The 12,131-nt window shown below is 41.1% G+C and overlaps 1 protein-coding gene across 2 annotated transcripts in view; it reads left to right on the plus strand.

Annotated features, from left to right (window-relative positions):
• AMOTL1 (angiomotin like 1) overlaps window positions 1–12,131 on the plus strand; it is a 154,818-nt gene that overhangs the window by 119,719 nt on the left and 22,968 nt on the right. For both annotated transcript variants that reach the window (XM_084617772.1, XM_084617773.1), the window contains 2 exons: window positions 4,766–4,911; window positions 10,980–11,129. In XM_084617772.1, the coding sequence (XP_084473898.1) occupies window positions 4,766–4,911; window positions 10,980–11,129 (296 nt within the window). The remainder of the gene's footprint in view (window positions 1–4,765; window positions 4,912–10,979; window positions 11,130–12,131) is intronic.

A 12,131-nucleotide genomic window follows, 5' to 3' on the forward strand; every position in this document is an offset into this window, starting at 1 on the left:
TTGCAGCATGCGAAATGACCATGTCTGAATTTCAGTATCTTCTGGAATCTTGTGCTCATCAGTTCTGCATTCATTCTGCCATTTTCTGTGCCATCTTCAAATACTGGCATTTTTGGTAGGGGCTAAGGGTACAAGTGGCCTATATCCCTTTTCACCCCTGTGTCCCTATGACCCCACCGATCTGTTAAGGTCAGGTTCTGTGAATCAGCCAGATCAAGGCTGGAGCTGAATGAGCAGAAAAGGCATATCTTGTTACCTAGCCTACATTCTAGTGAATCAGTCACCCCATGATAGGCCTGGCAACGGCTGCAGCAATGGGTTCCTGCATTTGTAAATGGCTCATGACAAAACTCATCAGAGCGCTTGCTGTGTCGGGGCTGTAAGACTGATGAAAAGCTAAATAACTACTGTAGTGCTCACTCAAGAAAGGCAAGGTCCCTCTGTGGTGTCTTTGGAAATAACAGCTGTAAGTAAAGAGCAATAAACCAGAACTAAACACCCCATTAGTTAAAAAAAGATAATTGTGAAAACAACATGGAGAAATACTGATTCAGAATGAGGGAGATTAATATTTTTAGCAAAACTCTTGGAGCCAAATTCTGCCCTCTCTTATACCAGTCAATTTTGATAGTCCCATTGTTGATGATAATTCTAGAGGAATCAAAAATATTTATTTTAAAGGCTTCATTTTGCAAGACTTTGGGTCTGCTCCTGTTCTGGGTCCCTGGGACAGCATGAATCAGACCAGATCTGATGATCAGGAATGGATGCTCAGGAACACGCCATTAAACAAAGACCGACTTGACCATCCATCTTTAACCTGACAGGACCCTCTCCTGCACATCTGTCTGTCCTGCCCAATCTCAGCCTCTCCACTCGTTCTCAGTGTCTCCCAGTCCCAGTTTCCTGCCATCTGCCTGTCTGCCCTCTCTCCTTGCTCTCTTTCTCTCTGCTTACTCCCAGATGCTCTGTTTCTCCCCTTATTCACCTACTGTCATTTTCCCGGAGGGGAGGGGGCCACCTCCTCCCACTTTCCCAGAGGAGGGGCTACCCCTCCTTTCCATAAAACAATGACTGTGCACTCACTCTAAATCATATATTCCCATACTGGGTAGATTCCCGTTACCATATTTACAAATATATATAACCCAAGACATGTGTGTTTGAAGAGAACCTTAACACACACTCCCCACTGTATTCCCTGTTTGATCTGTCCAGACACACTGAATAGCTCTACTCATTCTCAGCACACTGAAGGCTGACTATCACAGGAAGGGGATTGAACTCTATATAATTACAACCATAACGATAAAAGAGAAATCCTTTGGGAAGCATCCCTTAACAGTCTGAGTATATTGACCCATTACAACAGGGGTGGGCAAACTACGGCTTGCGGGCTGCATCTGGCCCGCCAGCCATTTTAATCCAGCCCTTGAGCTCCTGCTGGGGAGTGGGGTCTGAGATAAAATTTCTAGTCACTATTAATGACTACTAGCTAGTCTAGCTTGTCCTAGAACCCACAAGGGGAGAGGCAATTCTTGATTAGACCTAAGTGGAGCACAGGATCTGGTCTAAGAAGTGAATATAGCTGAATCACTGTGTAATAGCTACCATAATGTAATTCAATTTATCATCCTTGTAGAGAGGAAAATACCAAAGAAGAACACCACAGTACCATTTAATTTCAAAAAAGGAAACTATGCAACAATGAGGAAGCAAGTTAAATGGATATTAGAAAGAACAGTTGCAAGAGTGAAATGCCTCCGCGCTTCAAGGAAACTTTTTAAAAACACCATAATAGAGGCTCAATAGAGGTATATGTATACCCCTAATAAAAAAAGCCCCCAGTAAGATGACCAAAAAATGCCACCATGGCTAAATAGCAGAATAAAAGAGGCAGTTAGAGGCAAAAAGGCATCCTTCAAAAATTGGAAGTCAAATCCTAGTGAGGAAAATAGAAAGGAGCATAAACATTGGCAAGTCAAGTGTAAAAGTATACTTAGGCAGGCCGAAAAAGAATTTGAAGAGCAGCTAGCAAAAGACACAAAAACTAACAGCAAAAAAATGTAAAGTACAGCAGAAGCAGGAAGTCTGCCAAACAATCACTGGGGCCACCGGATGATTAAGGTGCTAAAGTAGCACTCAAGGAAGACAAGGCAGTTGCAAAGAAGCTAAATGAATTCTTTGCATCGGTGTTTACTGCAGAGGATGTGAGGGAGATTCCCACACTTGAGCCATTCTTTTTAGGTGACAAATATGAGGAATTGTCCCAGATTGAGGTGTCAATAGAGGAGGTTTTGAAACAAATTGATAAATTCAACAGTAATAAATCACCAGGACTAGATAGTATTCACCCAAGAGTTCTTAAGGAACTCAAATATGAAACTGAAGAACTATTAATTGGTATGTAACCTATCACTTTAATCAACCTCTGTACCAGATGACTGGAGGATAGCTAATATAATGCTAATTTTTAAAAGAGCCTCTAGAGGTGATCCTGGCAATTACAGGTCAGTAAACCAGACATTACTACCAGGTAAATTGGTTGAAACTGTACTAAAGAATAGAATTATCAGATGCATAGGTGAACACAATATGTTGGGTCGAGTGCTGTAGCTATTTTTAGAAATCTCACATTGGTACCTTCTTTGCGTTTTGTCAAATCTGCAGTGACAGTGTTCGTAAATCAAACAATGTGCTGGGTCATCATCCGAGACTGCTATAACATGAAATATTGGCAGAATGCCGGTAAAACAGAACAGGGGACATACAATTCTCCCCCAAGCAGTTCAGTCACAAATTTAATTAACGCACTATTTTTTTAACGAACATCATCAGCATGGAAGCATTTCCTCCGGAATAGTGGCTGAAGCATGAAGGGGCATATGGATGTTTAGCATATCTGGCAAGTAAATACCTTGCAATGCGGGCTACAAAAGTGCTATGCGAACGCCTGTTCTCACTTTCAGGTGACATTGTAAATAAGAAGCAGGCAGCATTATCTCCTGCAAATGTAAACAAACTTGTTTGTCTTTGCGTGATTGGCTGAACAAGAAGTAGGACTGAGTGGACTGTAGGCTCTAAAGTTTTACATTGTTTTGTTTTTGAGTGCAGTTATGTAACAAAAAAATCTACATTTGTAAGTTACATTGATGAACTTTTTCCATATTTCCTTGGCAGAGAATTTCAAAATTATTGATTTTCATGCTGATTCAGAATGAAGCCTGCTTTTTAAATTCTTTGTAAAACAGAACTTCTCTTTTCCACACAGCTTTAAAAATTAACTGCTCTCCCTCAGGTAAGAGATGATCCAATGGCGAACTTTATGTGCGGGTAGTTCCACTTACATTCACAGGAAGGGTTTCTTTGGTGAGTCTGGGCTGTAATGAATTAACATTATGCTCTCAATAGGCAGCTAGCCAACAAAGATGCTACCTGGGCCTATGAGTTGTTGCTTAGATCTTGTTGCCTTCTGGCTAAAGGAAAGATGGTGAGCATAGCTGGTTGTGAAATTTGATTTTTTTAAAGTCATTTTTAATTTTGAAAATTTGAAATTTTGTTTAAAAATAAAAAGAGGAGGATGAAATTTTGGCAGAAAATGTCCCTATTTTCGGCTGGCTCTAATGGTGAAATTAGATCTGGCAAAGGAGAGGATTACACCCATGACAGAGGTCTGACACTGCTGTGTGTGCTCTGCCATCAGGGCTGTTTGTGTGGGTAGTTTCTGGTACATTTGTTGTGAAGGAAGGGATCACTCATTACTGACATATGAACAGTCACCTAGTAGGAGAAGAGCCAGTTTGCTGGCAGTCACAGCAGGGCTGAAGGGCACATAGGTTATCCTGGACTAGAGGATCAACTAGAGCTCCACTGGGACTAAAGATTAAATTCTGTTTCCTGGAACTCCTTCTGGAAATCCCTGTTGTGGGTCCTATGGCTATGCAGGGGCTATAGAGCAAGAGAATGCCAGTTACTGGAGATTACCATCCTTTCCCTTTAAATAATAAAATCACAATTTCAGTAGGGTTCTAGTGAACCCGAAGGTGAGGATTCTGAGCTGTGGTCAGTGAGGCACTTTGATCAGCTCCCCTGTCTGGCTAATGACACATTAACATCCTTTCTGCTAGTGCATCTTGACCTCCTATTTGGGCAGGTCTGGATTATTTACTGGAAAGTAAAAGGTCTTTGCTTTTTACCCCTCGGCAGAGGCAGAGAAGCAGCTTTGTGCTGGCAATGTAGTGAGAAGTGATTCTGTTCTTTTGGCTAGTTTTTGAAAAATGAAAGCCTTGCGCCTGTTTAACTTGGTCACCTTTGCCCATTCATTTTGTGAAACTGCTGTGGCACGCCAGTGGCAGGCCAGAGTCTTTATTCAGCAGCCCTCTCTGGGGCTCTTCAGCTATCCACTCATTTGTTTTGCCATGGATTGAATACAGTATAATTTGCATTTACTATATGACACCTTTGCACTTTCTGTATGTAGCATCTTCCATTCAGTGATTTCAAAGGGACCTGGTCAGTCATTTACCTCTAACATCAGCAGTAACGTAAAGCCAGGCTGTGAGCTAGTGAGTTCTGGCATATGAGACTCTCTGCCCATCACACCACTGCACAGTTGAATCTCAGGCACTGTGCTGGAGTAGGCCAACCCTCTGTTGCTTTGCATAGGTTTTGTTTTTTTAACATGGTGCCAACTTACCTTTGGCACTTGGCCCAGAGTCTGTGCGCTGTTCTGATAGAGCTGCTCTTGTTCTTGTCTCTCTTCCAGACAAAGAGCACTTGAAGGAGAGGGAGAAGCTGGAAATGGAATTGGCAGCCGTGCGCTCTGCCAGTGAGGATCAGCGGAGACACATCGAAATCCTGGACCAGGCACTGAACAATGCTCAGGCCAAGGTCATCAAACTGGAAGAGGAGGTGAGATGAGGGCATCATTTCCTCTGCTTTGCTGCAAATGATTGCTTGTATTTAGTATTCATTTTACAGCTGTAATTCAGCCCAGCCTCTTAACCCTTTCCAGCACCAGGGTGGCAGCCCCCCTCTTTCCCAGACCCTTCCAAACAGAAAACAATTATAAAACACTGAGCCAGGCAGGATTTGAAAGGAAACCACAATCCCAGATGCTTTCTGTATAACCAAAAGCTTGACCAAATTTCACCAGCCGATGGCTAACGTGATGTTAGGACTTTAGAATACCCTATCTACTAATTTAGGACTTGTGTAATTAATGAGAAAATATCTTATATGGGTATAGTCCATTTCTTCTCAAAGAATCCCAAAGTGCATACATATAGTGTGTGTCTGTGTATACAAACACACACACACACAGAGTGCACCACAGTCAGCCAGATCAATTCACAGAACTCAGTACAACAGGACCAGATAACTTGCATTCAGGAGTATTAAAAGAAATGGCTGAGGCACTCTGATATTTAACAAATCTTTGAATACTGGTGAAGAAAAGCTAATGTCCCAGCATTTATACAGGATTAACATGGGTAACTATAGGCTGGTTAGCTTGACATCAGTCATGGGCAAAATCTTGGAAAGACTGATTGAGTGCAATCAGTAAAGAATTAAAGAATGGTCTCATAATTATTGCAAATCAGTATGATTATATGGAAAACAGAGATTGTCAAACTAACATGATATAATTTCATGAGATTACGAGATTGGTTGAGTTTAAAATAATATATTCAGATTTGTGTAAGACATTTGACGAAGTGTTGCACAACATTCTGATTAAAAAATTAGCATTATACAAAATCAATGTAGCCCTTATTAAATGGATTAAAAAGTGGTTAACTGATGGATCTCGAAAAGTCATTGTACATGGGGATTAGTCACAAATGAGGATGTTTCTAGTGGATCTGTTCTTGGTCCAGTGCTATTCAATATCTTTGTCAATGATTTGGATGAGAACATAAAAACATTGCTGGTAAAGTTTGCAGGGTTCTGAAAAGAACTACAAGAATGATATGAAGTCTGGAAAACCTGCCCTACAATGAGACTAAAGAAGACTAATCTGTTTAGATTACCCAAGCGTTGTTTAAGAGGCGATTCAACCACAGTATCAGAATACTTACATCATCGTGTAGATCAGTGGTTCTCAAACTTGTATTGGTGACCCCTTCCACATAGGGAGCCTGAGTGTGACCCCCCCTTATAAATTAAAAACACTTTTTATATATTTAACACCATTATAAATGCTGGAGGCAAAGCAGGGTTTGAATCTTGTGACCCCCTGAGGGGTCCCAACGCCCAGTTTGAGAACCCCTGGTGTAGATGTACTTACATAGGGAGAACATTTCTGATAAAAGAGGGTTCTTTGATCTAGCAGACAGACAAAAGCATAACGGTATCCAGTAGCTGAAGATGAAACTAGACAAATTCAGACTAGAATTAAGGTGTACATTTTTAACAGCGAAGGTAATTAACCATTGGAGCAGTTTACCTACGGGGGTTCTAGCTTCTCCATCATTTGAAGTCTTTAAATCAAGATTGCATGTCTTTCTAAAAGATCTGCTATAGCTCAATCAGAATTTATGAGCTTGATGCAGGAGTCACTTGGTGAAATTTTATGGCCTGTGTTATGCAGGAGATCAGACTAGATTATCATAATTGGCCTTTCTGGTTTTATCTATGAACAGTGTAATGAGGGAAATTCTGAATAAGGATAAAAAGGCTATGGGACCTTGAATGTCTATACAGAGCAGATCAGACCTTGGTGAGAGGGAGGGTTGTCCAGTGGTTTGGGCGCTAGCTAGGACTTGGGAGATCCAGGCACAATTCACTGCTCTGCCACAGAGTTCCTGTGTGACCTTATGCAAGTCACTTAGTCAGTCTGGCCCATATTTTTAAAGATATTTAGCCATTGCTTCTCTCAGCAACATCGCTGCCGCACCTAACTGATTAAGGAGCCCAAATCTTATTTTCAAAAGGGATTTAGGCACTTAAGAGCCAGAATCCAAATGGGATTTAAATATTTCTTGAAAATGAGATTTAGGCTCCTAAATCAGTTAGACATTGCAACACTGAGCGCAGCGATGCCTAATTACCTTTACTAACCTTTAATAATAGCAATATGTTATTCCCACAAGAAAGGTTGGGGACCACTGGCCTAGATGATCATAATGGTCCCTTAAAAAGAAGAAGGAGTCTGGTGGCACCTTAAAGTCTAACAGATTTATTTGAGCATAAGCTTCTGAAGAAGTGAGGTTTTTACCCATGAAAGCTTATGCTCAAATAAATCTGTTAGTCTTTAAGGTGCCACCGGACTCCTTGTTTTTGTGGATACAGACTAACACGGCTACCCCCTGATACTTGACATAATGGTCCCTCTGACCTTAAAATGTATAAATCTAAGGCTAGATACTGGTTGAGCCAAGAGAGAAACTTTTTTCCTGATCACTGGGCCAGGACCAGCACCTGGATAAGTTTACTGATCCTATGAATTTTTCTATTGTTCCATTAAATGTTTCTTGCTCTAATAAGTCATGAGTTATTGGATCATAAAATCATATCATTCTTATTATGCTCTTGCTTCTTCACACACAGTTCAGTTCTAAGCTGACTAGCAATTATTTCCCCACCAAATTTCTCCTGTTCTGTTTAGCAAACATTTTTCACTTTGATTTTTAAAGGTATTTGTGTGCATCTGGTGATTATGAAATTACAGACTGGGTAAGGATGTCAGAATTGCCCAATAATAATAATTCATTATTATTTATGGACAAGTGAGCTATATTTTTGTGTATAATCAACAAAATTGTTAACAAAGGGCTTGATACTGTGAACACTTCAGTGCATTCCTTTACTATAGTGAATAAAATTACATGCATGCTTAAGCATTTGCAGGGCTGGAGCCTAAATTCCAATTACAAAGCAAAATTTTGCATTTGGTTAAATCAGTGCACTTCCTTTGCAGACAACAGGGTTTCTCAGTTATGAATGAGAGATAATTTGGCTTGGAGTGTCTTTATTGCTACTGATGATGAATGAGGGAGAAAGAATCCAGCTTGACTCTCTGATCCCAGGCTCAGTTTGCAGGGCGGCAGTTAGTAAAACCATCTTTTTGCTTGAAAACTGAGCACCTTTGATCAGTAAGCCAGAGATCATGAACATGGAACCCCACAATACCACTCTCACAGAGTCACACACCCCTTGGGAATCTAATCTTCTGATTGCTTCTGGACATTAGTTCAGATTCTAATCTCATTCATATCAATGTAAATCCATTGAAATAACTGCTGTTTACAGCAGTGTAATGGAGATGAGAATCTGGCCCATTGTTACTGAGTCTAGAAAGGCTGCTTAGAATAAGTTTTGTCTTGCACCTGTATTGTAAAAAAACCTCCATCAATTTCATTCTGATTTTTGACTTGGGTATTTTATGGTCACAGAGAACAATTTTGAGGCATAAGACTCCATTGTCAGTATAATCTGTGGGAAGGTACATAGCTTGATCTAGCATTGTGCTGAAAGAATTCCACCTATTCTGGCTGAAACACCTGAGCCCCCGCTTTATAATTGCTAAGAGCTTCATGCAAAGGACCACATTCAGGAAAGCATTTGCAATCCATAATAACAACTGTTATTGGTCCTACAAAACCCAGGAAGAAAGCTGCATATTCTGGAGCGCCATCTAAGAGCACATTATCTATTAACTAATTATTGACTAGAGCTGGTCAGAAATTTTCTAGTTAATCTTTTTTTGGGGGGTCAAAAAATGCCAGTTCACCCAAACTAACACCGTTTGCAAACCCGGATCAGGTTCAAGGAATTTCCTGACTCAAAAAAGCCAAAAAGGTTTTGAATTGTTGAAACATTTCACTTTGACATTTTCAAAATGAATAATTCCAGTGTTCCAGTTTGAGAGGACTTTTTGCTTTGAAATTTAAGCGCATAAGACCAAAAAAAAGTTCTGAAAAGAAGGTCAAAATCAAAATTAAATGTGTTGAAATTATCATACTGAAACAATTCAATTGACTTGAAACGGGGAAAAAAATTGGTTTCCCAGTTTGCAAAAGTTTAAGATTTTGACTTTTTGTCCTGATCTGAGAGGTGCAAAAATATTAAACTCTTGAAAATATTTGTGAAACTGGAAAACTACTGTTTCCTATTCACATGTATACAGACATGTTTCTTTATAGAGCACTCTTCTAATGATAACTGTGTTAAACATTAGTCTTTCAACCTCCTATCTGGACTGTAAAATGTGCAAAGAACCAAAGCCACGTGAGCACAAATAAATGAGGAAGAGTGGGAGTGTCTGTGTATCTAGACTAGAAGCCAGGAATCCGGTGTATGCTAGGAATTAGCTGTGACTTTGGATAGTCATATTAACCTCATATTGTCATACTGTGACTAAAGTCATATTAAACTCTCTGTCTCAGTTTCATATCTATCAAGTGGCAATAATCACACTGATCTCTGTAAAGTCAGTATTTAACAAAATCCAAACTATCTAACCCCAACTCCTGGGCCGAGTGAACTTTTCGGTAAGGCTAGAAATGTTTTTAATTGGTTTGGACTTGCAGCCTTGCTTTATGCTAATTGATTTTTTCTGTACAACACAGCAGATATGTTTTGAAGGGGATTAAACAATTAAATTGTTGGGATGGAAGAACAAGAACACAATATCTCACCAGAGAGAGGCATTGCAGCCTGCAGGGTGAAGTCTTGAATCTGTCTGCAGCAGTCAAAGTGATATGCATGCAAGTTTAGGGTTAGCATCCAAGCTCCATGGGAAAGAGAACTGTATTTTAGTCACTCTTGATAGAAACAATTTGCATTTTGGATTACACTGGGACTGATCCTGAGAGGTGCTGAGTAATTCCAACTCCAATTGACTTCACTATACCCCAGGATCAGGCCCATTTTTTGTCCTAGTTGCTTCCCTAGGATCAGTTTTCACAGAAGGCTTTGATGCCCTTCTCACTGACATGTGCCTTGGGCAGTCTGTGGCATATCTGAACTCTTCCCCAAAGGTTCTAAGGCATGTTAATTCCCGTCATAGATTAATATCATTTTACCTTGTTGTCCTGCAATTACCACTTCTGTAGCACAGTGGGAGGCTGCAAGAATAATGGCTCAGATAGCAGCTATGATGCACCTAATATCTGCATCCACTTGCATGCCTAAAAGGTCACAGAGAAAGTCTGCAGTCCACTCCCACAAACTCCTGTTAGGGTATGCTACTTGAGCAAGTCAGGATTAATCTCAGGCCATAAAATGCTAGGTTGCAGAATCCTCATGTAACACTGGGCCTATAAATCACTCAGTGCATGCATTAGAAGTAAGAATGGCTTTAGCTGATACTAACAGTCACCCATATTCATCTGTATGACCTAGCCCTTGGTAGACAAGAAAACATTTGGAAACCGTCCAACAGATGTATATCTTCAGCTAAGGGTCTGCAGATGCCTTTCCCATCATCGGAGACTGGATCATGCAGATATACAGGGTTAAGATTTATTTCTAGAATCATAGAGTTGAAGGCTAGAAGGGACCATTAGATCATCTAGTCTGAACTCCTGTATATCACAGGCCAATTAAATTTCACCAAGTTATCCCCTTATTGAGCCTGATAACTTGTGTTTGGCTAAAACATAGAGCTTGATTTGAAAACATCAAGAGAGGGAGAATCCGCCTTTTCCCTTCGTACTTCATCCAGGTGATTAATTACCTCACTGCTAAAGATGTGTGGCTAAATTCTAATTTGAATTTGTCTGGCTTCAGCTTCCAGCCACTGGTTCTTGTCATGCCGTTCTCCACTAGATTAAAGAGCCCTTTGCTACCCAGAATTTTCTCCCTGTGAAATTTAGGTTCAGTGAAAGCCACATTTATATGCAACATGCACATGCCAGTGATTTATGAGATCATATCACAGCCTAATTCATAGACATAAACATTCATGTCATATTTGTTTGGCTTCTGCTCTTCTGTTAATGACACTGTGCCCTCCGCTTGCGCTCTGCCCCCAGTTGCGTAAGAAGCAGGCCTATGTTGAGAAAGTGGAGAAGCTGCAGCAGGCTCTGACCCAGCTCCAGGCAGCATGTGAGAAACGGGAGCAGATGGAACGGCGATTGCGCACACGGCTGGAGCGGGAGCTGGATTCGCTGAGGATGCAGCAGGTGAGAGGCTGATTGGTCGTGGGCCACAAGCACATCCATCCTGACGCCTGGGTAAATAAGGACGGAATGCTTCATGCCCTGTACCCCTGGCATTACCTCCAGGATGTGTCTTGGCAGTGAGAACAGGAGGACTGGCCTCTCACCCTTTGCCACCATGATGATAGTAGAAACAAGAATGGTATTTTATTTGCCCATCCAAAACAATTTCCTTCCCCCCTCTCAGTGAGTGGGTGAGTGCAGTTTTGTGAGGCTGAGTTAGGGGGCGCTTCCAAACCCTTGCTTGTTTCTGCAGTGCTTCGTTAGCTCTCAGTGCCTTTTTCCATCAGTTTGATGCAATGGTTGCAAGAGTTTCTCTCTGAAGTTGGCCACAGTTAGCTAAGCCTTTTTGTGAGCTCTACATTGGATTAACGATGCAGTGCTTTCTCTGTGGGGCTACCCATGAAAGCCATTTGGAAGCTACAGCTCATTCAGCATGTGACAGCCAGCTTGCTTAGTAGCATTAGCCAAAGTGCATATTACACCAGTGCTTCAACGGCTGCCCTGCCTCTATTTGATTCTAGGCACAATTCATCATGATCCTTAAAGCCCTGCCTGGCTGAGTCCTAGTTATAAGAGGGACCACGTCTCTCCCTCTGCAGCATTGTAACAGCTGAGGTCAGCTGAAGTGCTCTCACCTACAGATCTGAGTATCTGGAGGTAGACTGTTTTCAGAGAAGGACCCTTTGAGAGGTCCTTAAGGCAGGTGTTGAGGTTAGATAGCAAAGTACATGATGACAGACTGCTGATCAGGCCTGCATGGTGTGAATATTCATATAGCAGTCACTCAACTCCTATAGTCATGACCCTACATGTTCTTGCCTTGGTGTAAAACCTGCACAGACTCTTGTTGGTTGCTAAATAAACCAAAAAGCAAACCAGCTCAATGACAAGCTAAACAAATACAGGAGCATTTTGGAGAATTGTCATATTCTTAGGATTTTTATTTTTTTTTACCAGTCCCTC

This window comes from Lepidochelys olivacea (genome assembly GCF_965140295.1).
Source record: "Lepidochelys olivacea isolate rLepOli2 genome assembly, chromosome: 1".
NCBI lineage: Eukaryota > Metazoa > Chordata > Testudines > Cheloniidae > Lepidochelys > Lepidochelys olivacea.